We start from the raw sequence: 20191 nt of genomic DNA on the forward strand, positions 1-20191 counted from the left end.
TTTCATCTATATTATACAGTAAAATGCTTAAAATAATATTAATATGGCAGCAGTGCTCATATCTACCATTGAAGCACGTTGCTTCAGGATGATTCAGAAGATGTCAAATCTTGGGGACCCGGGTAGCTCAGCAAGTAAAGATGCTGACTGCCACCCCTGGAGTCGTGAGTTCAAATCCAGGGCATGCTGAGTGGCTCCAGCCATGTCTCCTAAGTAACCAAATTAGCCCGGTTGCAAGGTAGGATAGAGTAACATGGGGTAACCTCCTTGTGGTCACTATAATGTGGTTCGCTCTCGGTGGGGTGCGTGATGAGTTGTGTGTGGATGCCGCAGTAACGTGCTCAACAAGCCATGTGATAAGATGCACAGATTGACGGTCTCAGATGCGAGGCAACTGAGATTCATCCTCCACCACCCGGATTGAGGCGAGTCTCTACACAACCACGAGGACTTAGAGTGCATTGGGAATTGGGCATTCCAAATTGGGGAGAAAAGGGGAGGGGAAAAAAAAAAAAAAAAAGATGTCAAATCTTTCCCTGCACCATAGCTCTCAAGTCTCATTTACACTTTTGCGTGGTCAGCCCACTGTTGTTTGGCTTCATCGATGGCAAAAAATTTAATATGACTCCATATGTGAATATACCTAAAAGAGATTTGAGAGGTACGGGAGAGGGGATATGTTAAATTTTAGGCTGTTTCTCATACAAAGCTATCGTGTGACTTCAGAAAACTTGGACTTCTATAGCGCATGAGTCATATGGTCTACTTAATAAGCATTCTACAATCTTCTTTTGTCTTCTGCGAAAGATGATGTCATATGGTTTTTGAACAACATGAGAGTAAACAAATGACCAAAAACAGCTGAGACGTTTGCAAAAGAGCAAGAGCTCTGAAGGTGTTTTTGAAGATTCCCTGTTTCGTTGGCATGCCCAAAATTAAAGGCTTATAACTCTACATAAAACCCAAAGAGGCTCAATTATTTGGTATAATTATAAAGAAAACTTTTCAAAATGTTTAATGATATAGATTATGATAAATTATGAGACTCTCAGCCTAAGAATCTGCTGAAAAATCATAAAAAAAAAACCTGAGCTAAAAATTAACTTTTATTTTCTTCTGGTTTGACATTATATATCTCAGGTTGTAAATAAGGTTGCTCTGAAAAACTGCTTTTGTTTTGTTCCCAATCATGTCACCTGTAACTGACTACAATTTTGTGTTGATACGATAAAGCAATACAACAAAAATAGCATTACAAAAATAATTTATCCTAGTGGCCAAAAACATCGCCAAGTATTCAAAACATAATAATTGTACACAAGTAATTACACATACAAATTCAACAGTGAATATAGGTATGCTTGGTATTCCAAAGCATGCAGACAAGAGTAACGAGATCTCATTCAGTTCCATTCTGTGTCATCTGAGCCATCATTAAGTGTTTGTCATGTACTTGGTGGCATCTCCTGGTAGGGGTGTAACGATCCATCAATCTGGATCGATGCATTGATCCAATAACCAATGATCCAGTGTTATCGATACAATGCGTAAATATCGATATAGTTTTTTTTTTAAGATGCAACTTTATTTTAATAATCTCATGTCAGCCATGTCCATACGCATTTCCGTCAGGCTATGAAGCAACCTTATTACATTAATTTCACTTAATGAGCACTAAATACGCTTTTCATGTGGGACAAAGATGTGCGCAGGGTCTGTGAAGCCAAATTGCGCTCTGCTATCTGTGCACACGCGTCAAACGAGCTTCCCGCGAAATGCGAGCTCCATTGACAGGATCCGTGCGAATGCATCAACCGGGCACTCTTTAAAATGTGAGCTCTCGTGACAAACGCAGAGCGGCTCACATGCACAGTTAATTCGGGCTTCCATCGATATCGTTGTGCATGCGACCCATTTGAAATTGACATGACAATTTGCTATTTAAAAGTACCATGGAGCATTGACAATGCCGACATTCTGAACAGCATTAACGAGGGAAAGAGAAACACCTGCTTAGCTCCAGCATCAGTTATAAGACTTTACACATCTACACATCAACACCCTTACTATCATTTATCCAAGTTAACTGTAACAGAATTTTTCATTACAACTGTGGAAGTTGTAGCCAAGAAAACCACAGATAGCACGGATAGCTGGAAACATGTCATGGATATGTAAGTACTTTGAATTGGATTAAACTGAAAAATAAGCTGTAATCAAACAATTGATGATCACTTGAGTGTGACCTTATTTTTTATATTATTATCTGTGGAATTTTTTTCAACATCTAAAGTACCTTATTTTGTTGTGGATGTCCCAATGTTGATACTAAATTTGCACTTTTCAGAGAGCTCAATAAAATATTCAAATTATATTTTGGTTGCATATGAGGGTAAACATTTTTTTAATTGATTGTGTAAAATAGGCACATAATATCGGAATATCGATCGCAGGGCCATGAATCGAATCAAATTGAAATCGTATCGCGGCAGACTTTGAAGTATCGGCAAATATCGGACTGCAGGCCAAGAGAATCAAAATAAGATCATAACGTGATGAAACGTCCGATTTACACCCCTATCTCCTGCTGGCCATATGTAATTAGTGAATGATCCTCTCCACCCATATTTGGATGACTTGCACCTCTGGTTGCAGCAATCTGAATCCTAATTTGATTGGTTTAGCATTCCATGATGCTGGACAATGTACTGTATCGTTTCCGATGAAGTCATCTGATCCAGGAAAGCTAACTTGTTTTTAGCCTGATAGCACATTATGCGCTGGGTGCACATTGTGCTTTGTGTTGATTATTTAATGGTCTGTGCATCTGATTACATTGTGTGTGGGTTCGTTTTAAAGATAGTGGCATACTCTACGTAATGGCATGATATTTGATGTTCTGTTTATTTTTCATGAAGTTATAAGCGAAAACGTGGCTTAAAAGCAACACCTGTTTACATATAACATGTATGTCAAAGACATTTCCTTAGCTATTACTTTTTTTTTTCTGTGATTAAAACAAATAGGCTGGTTGTGTTCTACTCTCTGAGAGCTTTCCAAATTCATATGACAGATGGCTGTTTGATCAGTTTACAATAATATGTACAGTTCAAAATTATTAATAAATTATCAAAACGGAACACTTCTGATTTGTCTGCAAATTTCAAAGCACTTGTTCAGTTTTGGTCATAATGCCTACATGCTTTGTAAAGTACAGCTTCTATGCTTTACAACAATGCCTATTCTGTGTCTGTAGTTATTCATATTTTGATTATACGTTTTTTCTCACCCCATCTGCCCCATACAAGCTTAAAGGGTTAAGTGCGTAGGTTCAAAAAGTCATATGCAAGGAAAAAAAACATATTTTCACTCTGCATTTTAGCAGTTTTTATACTGCTTGGCAAAAAAAAAGTTTGTCCATAGAATTTTGTTTTTTCCCTATGGGCACAGTGTGCAAACTTTTTCCTTCCTTGTCAATAAATAATTGAAGACGGAATTTCCATTTTTGGGTGGACTATTCCTTTATGGCAAACTGTGAATTATACTTGGCTCAAAAATATTACTGTATACAAATCATTAAAAGAAGTTTCAGATGTGTACATTTTACATTTACATTTAGTCATTTAGCAGACGCTTTCATCCAAAGGGACTTACAAATGAGGAACTTAAGCAATTAGTTGTGTAAAAAAAAACAAAACAAAAAAAAAACAACAAAATTCTCAAAGTGGCTGAAGTAGTATAGAAGATAGCGTGCTTAGAAGAAAGAGACAGACAGACATTTTTTTTTCTCAATGTTTAATTGAGATCTGTTGATTTATTAGGTCAGAGCCTTCTTGCAGCCCCCTATGGAGGGGATCGTGTTGGAGACCTATGGCAGTGGAAATGCCCCTGACAACCGCGTTGACCTGCTGGAGGAGATCCGGAAAGCGACAGAGAGAGGACTTCTCATGATCAACTGCACCCAGTGTCTCAGGGGCACGGTCACAACATCATATGCCACTGGCAAGGTATGGGTGTCTGCTTGTGAATGGCCTTATGTGGGTGTATTCCGGTAGTGTGTAATTCCTCTATGTTTCCTTTCAGGCTCTGAGTGATGCAGGTTTGGTTGCTGGGTGTGATATGACCCCAGAAGCTGCTCTTTCAAAACTGTCCTATGTGCTGGCAAGAAAAAACCTCAGTACACTAGAGAAAAAGAAGGTATTGAAAGTGTTCTGTTTGTGAACATACAATTTAAAGGAAGTGTGTATCTCTGTGCCACTAGCGTCACCAAACAGCAAAAATTATTATATTTACAAGAATAACTATACAGTAGTATTGTTTATACTGTATATAATTTGCATAAAGTAAGGTATTTATATACATTTATGTAAAGTAAAATAACTATAGTTTGCTTACAAGGCAGCAAAATAAAGTAGAAGTTTAAGGTGATGTTATTTGTTTAAAGATGCTGAGCCGCAATCTGCGTGGTGAGATGATAGCTGACCTGGACGGGGCCAAGCTTACTCTCAGCGACAGTCGATTTATTCAGGTTATTGCCAAGTCCCTCAGCATTAGCTGTAAAGAGGTGAGTGGGCTGTACATGCAGAATTTTTTCTTCCAATGTTATAATTTAATTCTAATCACTCTGAGTTTATGTAGTTCTATATGGGAGGACCGTCAGAACCAGAAGAGTTTGTGATGAACAGTTATAGTCAACGATTCTGTTTATGATGTCCTCAGGAGCTTGAAGCCATTCGAGATGCACTAACGCCCACGCTAGCCTGCGCTGCTGCTAAGATCGGAGACATTGAGGCATTAGAGGCCATAAGGGAAATGGTGAGCTTTTGAATGTTAGTGCTAACAACTTAAAAGTAGCTATGCCATCAACTTAAAGGAATAGTTCACCCAAAAATGAAAATCATTTACTCTCAAAATCCCTCATGCCATCCCAGATGTTTATGACTTTTTTTTCTTAAAAGATTTTTAGAAGAATATTTCAGCACTGTTGGTCTTTACAATGCAAGTGAATGGTGGCCAGAAATTTGAAGGTCCAAAAAGCATATAAAGGCAGTATAAAAATAATTAATATGACTCCAGTGGTTAAATGCATATCCTCAGAAGCAATATGATAGGTGTGGGTGAGAAACAGATCAATATTTAAGTCCTTTTTTACTATAAATTCTCCTCCCTGCCCAGTAGGTGGCGATATGCAAAGGAAGTGAAAGTGGAGCTTGATAGTAAAAAAAAGGATTTAAATATTGACCTGTTTCTTACCCACACCTATCATATCGCTTCTGAATATATGGATTAAACCACTGGAGTCATATGAATTACTTTTATACTGCCTTTATATGCTTTTTGGACCTTCAAAGTTCTGGCCACCATTCACATTGCATTGTATGGACATACAGAGCCAAGATATTCTTTTAAAAATCTTTGTTTGTGTTCTGCAGAAGAAAGAAAGTCATACACATCTGGGATTGCATGAGGGTGAGTAAATGAGGAGAGTTTCATTTTTAGGTGAAATATCCCTTTAAAGGGATAGTTCAAATTTTGTCATCATATACTAACTCATATTTTTCCAAACCAGTATTGCTTTTTTTCTTCTGTGGAACATAAAATGAGATGTGCATCAGAAATCCTGAATGGAAACACTTGATATGCGAATAAACTCTTAAAATCCGCTTAAAATTTAATCCGCTAGGCAGAGGTGGATTTTCTAGAGTTTCGCATTAGTTAAAATGCACATTAAGGTGATGAAAACAAATAATCGCAAAATGGCTACGTGTTTTGACCGTTTGTGCACATGTTATGAGAAACATTGGCCCAACGAAAGGTCTGACCTTGGCACACAATTCTTCTAACAAAGCCCTTGACATTCAGAAGTGTTTAACTCACAGCTGGTCTTTAAAGTAGGTCCTCATAAAAATCCACCAGAACAGTTTTGACAGTGGGTGCTCCTAGGTATACGGAGGCTGGTGGCGTGTGGGCCTATCAGCCATTTCAGCCCTTATTATATCATATATTACACTTATTCTGCAGTGTCTCCTGGCAGCATTTTATGAAATGATATACATCTGCTCCATCAAGATAATGCACATGACGTATTGGATGGAAATGTGCAAGGATTTGTATTTTCTTTAGCCAATTTCTTTTTTTTTAAATGCAAAACATTTTGATAGAAACCCAGCTAGTGTTTGTCTCAGTCACTTTTCAGTTTCATTGCATCTTTTTTATTACAATGAAAGTGAATGGTGACTGAGGCTAACATTTGCCGTACATCTTGCTAAATAAATAGCTTCAGTGTATTGAGATACTTTTTGTTAGTCGCATGTAGTGTAGTTGAAGTCAGAAGTTTACATACACTTAAGCTGAAGTCATTAAAATTCATTTTTTAACCACTCCACAGATTTAATATTAGCAAACTATAGTTTTGGCAAGTCATTTAGGACATCTGCTTTGTGCATGACATGAGTATTTTTTTCCAACAATTGTTTACAGACAGATTGTTTCACTTTTAATTGACTATATCACAATTTCAGTGGGTCAGAAGTTTACATACACTAAGTTAACTGTGTCTTTAAGCAGCTTGGAAAATTCCAGAAAATGATATCAAGCCTTTAGACAATTAGCCAGTTAGCTTCTGATAGGAGTTGTACTGAATTGGAGGTGTACCTGTGGATTTAAGGCCTACCTTCAAACTCAGTGTCTCTTTGCTTGACATCATGGGAAAATCAAAAGAAATCAGCCAAGACCTCATAAAAAAAAACTGTGAACCTCCACAAGTCTGGTTCATCCTTGAGAGCAATTTCCAAATGCCTGAAGGTACCACGTTCATCTGTACTATCAATAGTACGCAAGTATAAACACCATGGGACCACACAGCCATCATACCACAGAGATGCATTCTCTCTCCTAGAGATGAACGTAGTTTGGTGCGAAAAGTGCAAATCAATCACAGAACAACAGCAAAGGACCTTATGAAGATGCTGGAGGAAACAGGTAGACAAGTATCTATATCCACAGTAAAATGAGTCCTATATCAACATAACCTGAAAGGCTTTATTTCACAAAATAGATGGCATCATGAGGAAGGAAAATTATGTGTTTATATTGAAGCAACATCTCAAGACATCAGCCAGGAAGTTAAAGCTTGGACGCAAATGGGTCTTCCAAATGGTCAGTGACTCCAAGCATACCTCCAGAGCTGATGCAAAATGGCTTAAGAACAACAAAGTCAAGGTATTGAGTGGCCATCACAAAGCCCTGACCTCAGTCCGATAGAAAATTTGTGGGCAGAACTGAAAAAGCATGTGCGAGCAAGGAGGCCTGCAAACCTGACTCAGTTACACCAGTTCTGTCTGGAGGAATGGGCCAAAATTCCAGCAACTTATTGTGAGAAGCTTGTGGAAGGCTACCCAAACAGTTGACCCAATTTAAACAATTTAAAGGCAATGCTACCAAATACTAACAAAGTGTATGTATACTTCTGACCCACTTGGAATGTGATGAAAGAAATAAAAGCTGAAATAAATAAATCTCTCTACTATTATTCTGACATTTCACATTCTTAAAATAAAGTAGTGATCCTAACTGACCTAAGACAGGGAATGTTTTCTACGATTAAATTGTGAAAAACTGAGTTTAAATGTTATTGGCTGAGGTGTATGTAAACTTCTGACTTCAACATTTCTTTTTCCAAATGTTAGCTTGACTGGACTTTAACTATATGAAATGATTGTTATTTTAAAAAAACTTGTAATCTGCAGTAAGTAACATGTAGTTAAACCAGCCTATGAAATGACTGTACTACAGTATGTGGGTGATTCTTATGTTAAGTATAAGTATAAACTGTCAATCAGGTTGGAACATATGCCAAGCGCCACTTCCTCCACACAAACACCCCTTAACCCAGAGAATTCCAATACCTGTTTCCAGACCAGTTTTAAGAGCTGTTCTGACAATCATTTAGAAGGACACATGCACACATTGCTTAAAATGCTTCAACGCGATTTTTTTTCAGTTGGTAAATAGCATGTAAAATAAGCTATAAATAGGCCTACATGTGTATCAGTCACTTAGTTTTGACACAGTGAGTAGGTATGAGATCAAATTTGACTCCAGGAGGCTAATCACAAACATTTATCTTGCAAGTCATGGTGTCACTGGTTAAACAGAAGAGGAAACCAAACATGTTTGTTCCATCTGAAGTTTGGCATTTAGATAAGACCTCCAGTTCACTACTGAGATGTCCTCCTATTTTATTTGTATAGCCATATGACTGATATTCTTAATCCTGAATGATCTGCACTTATGTAAAAGATTTGGACCTTTTTCACAGTATTTGGTCAAGGTAATTTGCCTGGCATTATGTGCACATGAAAACAAAATCAAAGTGAAATATAACTAAAACTAGTATGCAGACTGGTCAGCTGTATCAATATTGTGCATGGGTGAATCTGATAAAACCTGTCAAGAAATGTCTGGTTCATATTTCAGAAGAAAGAAAATTTAATGTTCTCAAAATCAAAAGAAAGAAAATCCTTAAAGAAATTGAAGCCTATTTTTAGGACCATTATTTTATTTATTTATTTTTCCACATTGTAACATTATTTTTGTGGCAATTAATTACGTGACAAGCAGCCCCCCTCTGCGTACCACATAATAAAAATAAATAAATAAAAAATAAAAATTATGTAAAAATAATTGTAATTTTTAAGTACATTTTATACTGTATAGTATAGTATTTATACAACATGGTGTAAATAATGGTGATTCTCATAATTTGTTTTATTACTATAATGCAATGATTTTTTTTAATCGCCATAAATTATATGCAGTACAGCAAATACCACTGTTGTACTGCATGTAATTTATGCCAATAAAAAAAAAAAAAAAAAAAAATTATATATTGCATTACAGTAATAAAACAAATATGAAAATCAAGTCAAATTATGAGAATCACCATTTAAAATAATATAAATAAAATGTCCAGACACGTTGCAATAATGAGAGTTGGGGGTAAATTTGCCTAATTGTCATTAAAAAATGCATTATCTTTATGCAAAAAATATTTTTTCTTCCTTTTTGAATTTGAGGTGAAAAGTGCTCTGGATACTATTTGAAGTATATTGTAGCAAATACAATAGACACAGGAAATGATAGTTATGTGTCTGTCTAGGGCACTGACTTGAGCATGGCTGATTATGATGGCCGCACTTCACTACACATCGCCGCATGTGAAGGGCATCTGAAAGTGGTGCAGTATCTCCTGAGTCAGGGGGCCACCGTCTACGCCAAAGATCGCTATGGCGACACACCCCTTCGCAACGCTGTTCGCTTCAGGTAAGACCGGCCTATGCATGGCCGGACGGTTTAGCTAGGTATCCGCTTCAGTGCATTACAATGTTTGCGAATGTATATGGAACTGAATGTTTTTCCGTAACTGAATGCTTACCATTGTTTTCGCCACAGCTAGTGTGTAGGTGTGGAGATGTGTGTGGGCATGTTGTTTAACAGGTCTTTTATCATGTAACACATTTCTTCCCTTACTCAGATTGACATCACTAAAGTGCTTACAGCTTAGGTCATCTATAGGTTTCAGTGTATGTAATTCTTGTTGTAGTTTTTTCCACCATATTTATAGAGCCTGTTAAAAGGTTAGATATTTAGCCCAGTGGTTTTGCCTCAGAACCCCACATCACAGTGTAAGCTGTATTTAATGTAGTATGGGTTGTACATGCTTTTCATTTATGCCTTTTATGTAGTTTTGTTCATGGTTTTTAAAGAAGGCATGTCTTCCTGTTAATGTTGGCATATGCCCAGTTTGGCTAGCTTCTACCAAGTGACAGATTAATTTAAATACCTTAGAGTTTGATTGTCTAACATGGCCTTTGACATCAACAACAAAAGATATGTCAACCATTTTTTCTCACCTTTTAAAAGTTGATAAGCCTATTTATTTTGCTATCCTGCATGCACATTTATATTTCTAGTTGGCGTTTACTATTAGTAATTAGCATTGTTTTTTTGTTGTTGTTTTTTTTCACCTGCTGTCTGCAACCCAATTAGGACAGACCTGAGACCATGGGTTTTGTTAACTGAAAATTCTCAGTTATTTAGGCCTACATCGACCATCAGAATTGGGGAAAAATGGAATCACAGTGATTTCGACCGTGGCATGATTGTTGGTGCCAGATGGGCTGGTTTGTGTATTTCTGTAACTGCTGATCTCCTGGGATTTTCATGCACAACAGTCTCTAGAGTTTACTCAGAATGGTGCCAATAACAAATAAACATCCGCTTTGTTGATTAGAGAGGTTAATGGAGAATGGCCAGACTGGTTTGAGCTTACAGAAAGGCTACAGTAACTCAGATAACCACTCTGTACAATTGTAGTGAGCAGAATAGCATCTCAGAATGCACAACACGTCGAACCTTGTGGCGGATGGGCTACAACAGCAGAAGACCACGTCAGGCACTTTATTAGGACCATAGTGTTCCTAATAAAGTGCTCAGTGAGTGTGAATCATGATTTGGGACGCAATTATTTGCATTTTGCTTTGCGATTTAACTGGACAGAACAGCGGAGTGAGTAGAACACGCGTCTGTGTGCACGAGATTGCTGCTGTTAACTGTCACTCAACGTCACTTATAACAGCCACAATGTGCACTCATCATAACATTCAAAATAACATATTCCAGTGCGAGATTGACACTTATTATAATACACACAAACGAAATAGAAACTCCTGGAAATGTTTCTTCTGCATTAGACACTTACCTGACGAAAGCCATTTCGAAAAGTAGTAGGGACAAAACTGGCCATGGCAAAAAGTGGTAGGGACATGTCCCAACCGTCCCACTCTTAAATGACGCCTCTGATGATTGATTGACGGGTAAAACTTTCATGCTAGAACTCCTTGGTTTCACCACACTTGCTTGGGGATTCAAAAATCTATTATATGTCCACTGTCATTTAAACACCATTATAATGGATGCTATGCCCCTGAATGTAGACCTAGTTTGGAGGGATCATCAGCTGACTGTAAAAAGCCCTTAAGCTAAGAAAACCCTTAGTGACAATGTACTTGGACCTAAGGGTTTTCTAAATAAGATTCCTTGCAGCTGGGCCCATATAAACTCTTGAGACCATGAGACCGTGACTGCTGTGTGCATTTTCCATTTCCCTTTTTGATTTGTATCTAGTAGCACCTAATAAACATGCAAAAAAAATTAAATAAATAAAATTCTAGAGCAAATTGTTTGCCCAAACTTTTATGTACACATATGTAGACAGCAAGACTGCGTTGTGAAATAAAAAATAATGCCAAGCTATTGAAAGTCAGATTTTATTTTTTATCAAATTGTTTTTTATGTTGTTTATTCATGTTTTTGAGATGTTACAGACATCACAGCTGATTTTCTGTGAAGCTGCTTTGGAACTATACAAATAAAAATTATTTCACTTGATTTTACTTTTATGTTACAATGTTTTTTTCTACTTTGGCAACAGAATCTCAATGATCTCTCTTTTCACTGTCAAACAAACAAGTGATAGCCACTGCTAAAGCATTTTACCAATCAGAAATAAGCATAATTCATTCTGATACAAGTAATGGCTAGCATCGTCCAATCACTTCCAACCATGATAAAATAAAATGATACATTATAAATTCTGAATCTATGTACAGATTACCATTGTCCCATGTCTGCCAACCATGTTGAGTGCTCCACACATCATCTGCAGCCTGAAACTGAACTTTTGAAAGAAGTTTAGATTGAATGCACTTGGCTTCATAGTAAAGCTATAGGATGATCCCTTGCTCCCTATTTAGTGAATGACTTGACCTCCAGTGTGCTATCTGTCTCATTGGTCTCAGAACAGTTCGAAATGCACCGTATTTTCATCCTAACTCAATATAAAGCCCATGATAAAAAATGTCTCAATGTGAAAATGCGCAGTAACTATAGGATTTATAATGAAAACCTTGTGCTGTTGCACACATTAGTATACATTGTGTTTAGCAGCGTGGCGTTTCATAATATAAAGCTCAAATTTTTAAAATGGCATATCAGATGAAACTAGAGACTCTAATCTCAGACTCAATCAGGTTTCAGTGTAAACACTTAATTAGGTTTCTTACCAGATGTAGTTTTGTTGGTGTTTCTCCAATAGATAAACTCCGCTGTGATCGGCACCATGTTGTTTTATCACATGACTCAGTCCATCGAAAGTTTAACCCTTTACTGACAGCCCAGAGTTTCCTGAACTGAGATCAGTCAGTTTAAATGAAATTAAATTATGCGTTGCTTATAGCGAAGCCAAAATACAACGTCCATGTATGTGGATGCGGGGTCGCATGAGGTTAAATAACCGATTAAACGATTCACTGATTCACTTATATGCAGTATTGGAAAGCAATTCATTTTAGCGTAACGGTTTGTTAGAACGTTTCATTCACCGATTTATTTGAGCCCCTGTCCAGATGTCATTGCATCTTCTTTTTTAAGTGAATTATTCCGTTAATTTTTGCTGTTTATAATTATGATTTTAACTCAGTTAACTAAAATTGCTTTTTAGTTTTATTAGATGTATTTATTATACATTTATTTATGTTCAATTTAGTATGAGTTGTATTAAGTATTAATGTATATTAAATATTTATATTAAGTTTTTGTTCAATTACATTTTGCCACCAACATTTTTTAATGTCACCCTAACTGAGATCTTCATTGTTTTTGTGTCAGATAAATGTTCTGATTGCAGAATGAAATAATACTAATAGTTAAATTTATTAAAAAGATTACCTTTCTTAAATGCCTTCAATGTAGTTAGCTACTTTTTGTTAGTAGCTTGCAGTGTAATGATCTACTTTTGTTTAAAGGGTAACTTTACTGTAGTTTAGCTACTTAAAATTTTGAGTAGCTTGGGAAAATAAAGTTTCAAAGTAACTTCCACAACACTGTACAAATTACAGTTAACCTTACTCTTAATATTCATTTCATCTTGCTGTTTATCAGCTTTCTAGCTCTTGTATGCTGACACCATAAAGAACCTTGCATGTACTGCAATTACAGCAAATCTCTCCTGAATGGATAAATGATCTACATCTGGCCTAATTCTGCAGACTTTATGCATATGAAAGCATTCTAATAGCCACATTATGATCTGTAGAGCAAAGCAAATTATTGCAAAACACAGGAAATTAGGACGAAATCTATCCCCTTTCTTTACTCCAATCCCCTATAGGCCATCAGCAGCTTCTTAACGTCTTATTTGGTTTCTCTCTGCAGAGAAATAACACACGATGAAAATTTCATGAGGTGTCAACCTCATTAAGAGAGTTTAAGGGAAGGGGGTGCTGCTATATTATTATTATTATTATTATATCAAAGACATAGACTGGGATAGAGTGTTTTAAGTTTTTAGAGTTGCTTAATTAGTTTAATCATGAGGCTGACAGTTTCAAATATTTTTTTTCTGTATGCACTATATTTTTAAATGTGTTTTTTTTTTTTTTTTTTTTTTTTTTTAAGCATTCAGAACCATTAAAGGGCTGGCTCACCTGATACTGTGTCATCATTTAAGCCTCTTGTTATTTAACTATCTTTCTTTGGTGGAGTCAAGTTATGGAGCCAATTAGTGGATGGGGTTTATTAGGAGGCCATGATTGAGATGGGCCAATGGGGGTTATTTAGCCAGGACACCAGGGTTACACCCCTACTCTTTACAAGAAGTGCTGTAGGATTTTTAATGACCACAGAGAGTCAGGACCTCAGTTTAACATCTCATCCGAAGGACGGTGCCTTTTTACAATATAGTGTCCCCGTCACTATACTGGGGCATTAGGACCCACACAGACTGCAGGGTGAGCACCCCCTGCTGGCCTCCCTAATGCCTCTTCCAGCAGCAACCTTAGTTTTCCCCAGCAGGTCTCCCATCCAGGTACTGACCAGGCTCAACCCTGCTTAGCTTCAGTGGGCAACCGGTCTTGAGCTACAAGGTGATATGGCTGCTGGTGATTAATCGCAATTAATCAAAAATCACAGATTTTGAAAGCAGTGAAATTTGACTCTATACCTTTTTTCCTGTCAAAATGCATTTATTAGAAAGAAAACAAAACAATAAGTAACAACATAATGCTTTATTAACGTTTTCCAAACAAAGCCTTCCACTGTATAAAGATAGAAATGCACTAAAATAGCACCAATTCAAGTAACATTAAACATTTCCCAAAGTCTTAAGTAGATGGTTGACTAATAAAAAAGAACTAGCCCCTCCATAGGTGGCATATTTATTGCAATGGGCATTAAATCTTTTAAACTCTCATCCTCCACAATATTAATCAGCTGACTTACTTAATCTGCTTTGCTACAGCAATCGTAAAGCCACATTCATGATTCATGTCAGAGCATCAATGCCAGCATCATGAAAACGCTGCAGACAACGTTTTGGTGATAGTTAAGACTTGATGTGCTTCTGTGGTAATTAAATTGCACATAACAGTGGCTGTAAAGTACTTGTAATCCCATCTGGGCTTGTTTTGTACAAAAAATAGCATTACGAGGTAATTTCTCCATCACTTGATCACTGACACGGAATCTCTGTTGTGTGTGTGTTATGGTGTGTCCATCAGTGTAATGAATCCAGGCAGACACATCAACACATCACAAAGGTTCCGCCTTGGTCCGACCAGTGTTTATGCTGGTTTATGCTGTATTAACAGTAAATGTGTTAATCGCGATTAAGAAAAATTAACGTGTTAAACTTTTTAACTAATCGCATGCGTTAACGCGTTAATTTTGACAACTCTAATATATATACAGCTCTAATAAACTACTGACAACCTTTCTCCCAAATTCCAAATAAAAATATTGTCATTTAGAGCATTTATTTAAATAATAACAAAAAATATGCCATGTTTTCAGACCTCAAATAATGCAAATAAAGCAAGTTCATATTCATTTTGAAACAACACAATACTAATGTTTTAACTTAGAGAGAGTTCAGAAATCAATATTTGTAGATTTTCAGTCACTGCTTTCATGCGTCTTGGCATGCTCTCTACCAGTGTTTCACATTGTTGTTGGGTGACTTTATGCCACTCCTGGCGCAAATATTCAAGCAGCTCGGCTTTGTTTGATGGCTTATGGCCATCCATCTTCCTCTTGATCACATTCCAGAGGTTTTCAATGGGGTTCAGGTCTAGAGATTGGGCTGGCCATGACAGGGTCTTGATCTGGTGGTCCTCCATCCACACCTTGATTGACCTGGTTGTGTGACACGGAGCATTGTCCTGCTAGAAAAACCAATCCTCAGAGTTGGGGAACATTGTCAGAGCAGAAGGAAACAAGTTTTCTTCCAGGACAACCTTGTACATGGCTTGATTAATGTGTTCTTCACAAAGGCGAATCTGCCTGATTCCAGCCTTGCTGAAGCACCCCCAGATCATCACTGATCCTCCACCTGGTCATCTAATGGTTAGACGGAGACCTGGAGAGGTCTTCAAGCCACAGTGTCTCGCACACACTGTGAAATTTGGTGGAGTATCGGTGATGATCTGGGGGTGCTTCAGCTAAGCTTGAATTGGGCAGATTTATCTTTGTGAAGGATGCATGAATCAAGCCACATACAAGGTTATCCTGGAAGAAAACTTGCTTCCTTCTGCTCTGACAATGTTCCCCAACTCTGAGAATTGTTTTTTTCAGCAGGACAATGCTCCATGCCACACAGCCAGGTCAATCAAGGTGTGGATGGAGGACCCCCGGATCAAGACCCTGTCATGGCCAGCCCAGTGATTTGGACTGTGGCATGATTATTAGTGCCAGATGGGCTGGTTTGAGTATTTCTGTAACTGCTGTTCTCCTGAGATTTTCACACACAACAGTCTCTAGAATTTATTCCAAATGTTGCCAAAACCAAAAAACATCCAGTAAGTGGCAGTTCTGTGGACGGAAATGCCTTGTTGATGAGAGAGGTCAACCGAGAATGGCCAGACTGGTTCGAACTGACAAAGTCTATGGTAATTCTGATACTGAGATGCGTATATATATATATATATATATATATATATATATATATATACACTATATTGCCAAAAGTATTCGCTCACCCATCCAAATAATTGAATTCAGGTGTTCCAATCACTTCCATGGGCACAGGTGTATAAAATGAAGCACCTAGGCATGCAGACTGCTTCTACAAACATTTGTGAAAGAATGAGCCGCTCTCAGGAGCTCAGTGAATTCCAGCGTGGTACTGTGATAGGATGCCACCTGTGCAACAAGTCCAGTCATGAAATTTCCTCGCTACTAAATATTCCACAGTCAACTGTCAGTGGTATTATAACAAAGTGGAAGCGATTGGGAATGACAGCAACTCAACCACGAAGTGGTAGGCCACGTAAAATGACAGAGCGGGGTCAGCGGATGCTGAGGCGCAGAGTGCGCAGAGGTCGCCAACTTTCTGCAGAGTCAATCGCTACAGACCTCCAAAGTTCATGTGGCCTTCAGATTAGCTCAAGAACAGTGCGTAGAGAGCTTCATGGAATGGGTTTCCATGGCCGAGCAGCTGCATCCAAGCCATACATCACCAAGTGCAATGCAAAGCGTCGGATGCAGTGGTGTAAAGCACGCCGCCACTGGACTCTAGAGCAGTGGAGACACGTTCTCTGGAGTGACGAATCACGCTTCTCCATCTGGCAATCTGATGGACGACTCTGGGTTTGGCGGTTGCCAGGAGAACGGTACTTGTCTGACTGCATTGTGCCAACTGTGAAGTTTGGTGGAGGGGGATTATGGTGTGGGGTTGTTTTTCAGGAGCTGGGCTTGGCCCCTTAGTTCCAGTGAAAGGAACTCTGAATGCTTCAGCATACCAAGAGATTTTGGACAATTCCATGCTCCCAACTTTGTGGGAACAGTTTGGGGATGGCCCCTTCCTGTTCCAACATGACTGCGCACCAGTGCACAAAGCAAGGTCCATAAAGACATGGATGAGCGAGTTTGGTGTGGAAGAACCTGACTGGCCTGCACAGAGTCCTGACCTCAACCCGATAGAGCACCTTTGGGATGAATTAGAGCGAAGACTGCGAGCCAGGCCTTCTCGTCCAAAATCAGTGTCTGACCTCACAAATGCGCTTCTGGAAGAATGGTCAAAAATTCCCATAAACACACTCCTAAACCTTGTGGAAAGCCTTCCCAGAAGAGTTGAAGCTGTTATAGCTGCAAAGGGTGGGCCGACGTCATATTAAACCCTATGGATTAAGAATGGGATGTCACTTAAGTTCATATGCGTCTAAAGGCAGATGAGCGAATACTTTTGGCAATATAGTGTATAAGAGAGAGAGAGAGAATGCACATACTGGTTCTCTCATGATGTCTAGTCATCAGTGGATAGGCAACATCTTTTCTGTTTGCTCTGCAAGTCCGAACACGTCCCCCTTTTTAAAAAACAATGACATGGTTCAACTGACCTGGGATCAATTCTCAGTTTCTCTCTTGAGTCATTGTAGACTGAAGATGAATGCTTTTTTTAGATGCAGTCACACAAGGTGACATTTCCCATAACTCTGGGAGTAACTAATGGAATTTTTGGACCTATGGCCTTTTTTCCATAAATGAAGACAACATGTTGAATAATAAAGGAAGATAGAGAAAAGAAAGGTGTGTTTTTCTAAACCAGCCCTACCTGATTCAAGTTTCATGTCTGGCAGATACTGTGACTAGTACAGAGAAACAGAACAAACTGGATGGATGACTGCCACCAGATTTGTCAGAGTTTGGTTTGGAAGAGCGCCATGGATGGGTAGGGCCAAACTGAGGTCTAAACTACCTGAAATAGATTAGAAAACAACCATGCCCAGGTACTACGTAAGACAACTGCATTATCTCATATTATAAAGAAGTACCATTCCAAGAGGCATGACCCTCTTTAACCCTTTCAGATAACTAAAGCTATTTATTTTTTTTACATTTTTTTTGGAGGGGGTTAATTAGTAGTGCTTGCCAAGGCAAGCATCACTATTACTATACTTATACTGTAGTTTTTTTTTTTGTTTTTTTTTTCAAATCATTAATCCCAAGTATAATCTTAAAATTATAGTTGATCAAACATGCTACAAACATGAATACCCCAAATTGTGCTGTTTGTTGAAGATAGGTGTGCTATTACTTTTCCAAGTGATCATACTATGACAAAACAACTAAAATCACATTTGAAGATTGACACGAACCAGATCTAGGGATCAGAATGTTGTAGAAACTTTGGTATGTGCTCTTTGGACTTGGGCCAGAAAGCAACCACCTAGCAACCACCTAATAACCACCCAAAATGCCATAGCAATCACTTAGAACACCCTAACAACCGTATAGCAACATGCTAAAAAGCACTCAGAACACCTTAGCAGCTGCATAGGAATGCACTGGAAACCATCCTAGCATAATGGTGGTGACTTTTGCACAGGCAAGCACAACCTGCATTTTCTTCAGAAAATGTGATAATGTAATGTTAATTTTAAAAGAACTTAAAGGAATATTCCGGGTTCAACTCAAGTTAAGCTCAATCGACAGCATTTGTGGCATAAAGTTGATAACCACAAAAATGTTTTAGACTCGTCATTCCTTTTCTTTAAAAAAAGCAAAAATCAAAGTTACAGTGAGGCACTTATAAGTGAATGGGGCCAATTTCTGGAGGGTTTAAACAGAAATGTGAATCTTATAAGTTTATTAAACCACTTACATTAATTCTTCTGTTAAAACTCATGTATTATTTGAGCTGTAGAGTTGTATAAATTGTCGTTTTTACAGTCATTTTAGGGTTTTAGGGTTTGTTGACATTACATCGTCATGACAACAAAGTTGTAAAATTGTATATAACTACACAGAAAAAGTTAGTAACCGATTTTATCACACTAAAATCACGTTAACTTTTATGTCTTGTGGCTATACTTTTGAAACTGTGAGTATTTTAACGTTTACGGATTGGCCCCATTCACTTTCATCATAAGTGCCTCACTGTAACCAAGATTTCTGCTTTTTTTTAAAGAAAAGGAGGGATGAGTTGAAATCAGTTTTAGTGGTAGTAAATGCTGTGCCACAAATGCTGCTGATTGAGCTTAACTTGTATTGAACCCGGAATATCGCATTAAGGCTATACTAGCTTGTTTCCTAGAAATCAGATGAGATATTTTCCATTCTAAATTACTTTAATATTCTATTTATTGCAGGCTGCACCTCTGTTTCGCACCCTTATGCTATGGCTGGTATTGAAATGACACTTAAGCGCAATTGAATTGTGTTAATAAGGATTTCTCACATGGCCTTGCCTTCAAAGGAAAGTGTCACTTGCTTTTGGTCATACTTGGGGTTAGGAATTTTAACAAATTCTGCACCATTTTTGCTTCAGACATGAATGATACTTCAAATCATGTGTCTTGTTGAGGTGAGATTTTAGAATTTTAGTCTGGCAGGTGATAAAAAAGGTTAAAAAATCCCATAGACATGTTTTGAAGGAGGGATCCAAGTCATATCTAGGGACCAGAATACCATAGAGACTCGGGAGTGGACTCTTTTGACTTTGGCCACAAAGCAACCCCTGCTGAAAAGACTAGCATTACTGCTCACAATCTTATGTTGTGTGGTGGTGTCCCTACCAGGCTTCTTAACTAGCTTAGCCAGCTTCACCAGAAACACCATGCTGGTCAGCCTTACTAGCGAATACAGGAATCTTTTTTTTACCACCAATGCAACAAAATGAAGAGCAAAGCCAAGCATTAAGTGTGTAATGAATGCTTTATCTATCTATTTTATCATTCTTTTGTGCCCACATATAATGATGGGAAATGTAGTTTTGTTGCAAACACATGTTGCTGCATAAAGCAGCTAAATGAGTCTCGTTTTCTGGCAAGTTTTATCAATATTCTTCATTTAACAGTACAAAAAAGTGCTTACAAACTAAACTGCACAGTCAGAATCCTCAAGCAAAACTTAATAATTACAAATAACAGTTTACTTCTGCCATGATTCTTAAGTCCACACCCCCCAACTCGGAAACTCTGGGTTTGAAGAAAATCCAGAGTTTCCCAAATGTAATTACGACTTTGTGGTGGCATTTGTGTGCTTAACTCATAAATACAATCATTCTGACTTGAATGCACCATTCTTCATGTGCTGTCACCACTTACATGTCCCTAATAAAATGTAAAAAGGTTGT

At 37.9% G+C, this 20191-nt stretch overlaps 1 protein-coding gene across 5 annotated transcripts in view; it reads left to right on the forward strand.

Moving 5' to 3' along the window:
• Positions 1-20191, forward strand: part of aspg (asparaginase homolog (S. cerevisiae)) — a 57694-nt gene that overhangs the window by 28596 nt on the left and 8907 nt on the right. For all 5 annotated transcript variants that reach the window (XM_051722896.1, XM_051722897.1, XM_051722898.1 and 2 more), the window contains 5 exons: positions 3822-4007; positions 4084-4197; positions 4445-4564; positions 4720-4815; positions 9161-9324. In XM_051722896.1, coding sequence (XP_051578856.1) covers positions 3822-4007; positions 4084-4197; positions 4445-4564; positions 4720-4815; positions 9161-9324 — 680 coding nt within the window. The remainder of the gene's footprint in view (positions 1-3821; positions 4008-4083; positions 4198-4444; positions 4565-4719; positions 4816-9160; positions 9325-20191) is intronic.

The sequence above is a fragment of the Myxocyprinus asiaticus genome, chromosome 17 (genome assembly GCF_019703515.2).
Source record: "Myxocyprinus asiaticus isolate MX2 ecotype Aquarium Trade chromosome 17, UBuf_Myxa_2, whole genome shotgun sequence".
Taxonomy (NCBI): Eukaryota; Metazoa; Chordata; class Actinopteri; order Cypriniformes; family Catostomidae; genus Myxocyprinus; species Myxocyprinus asiaticus.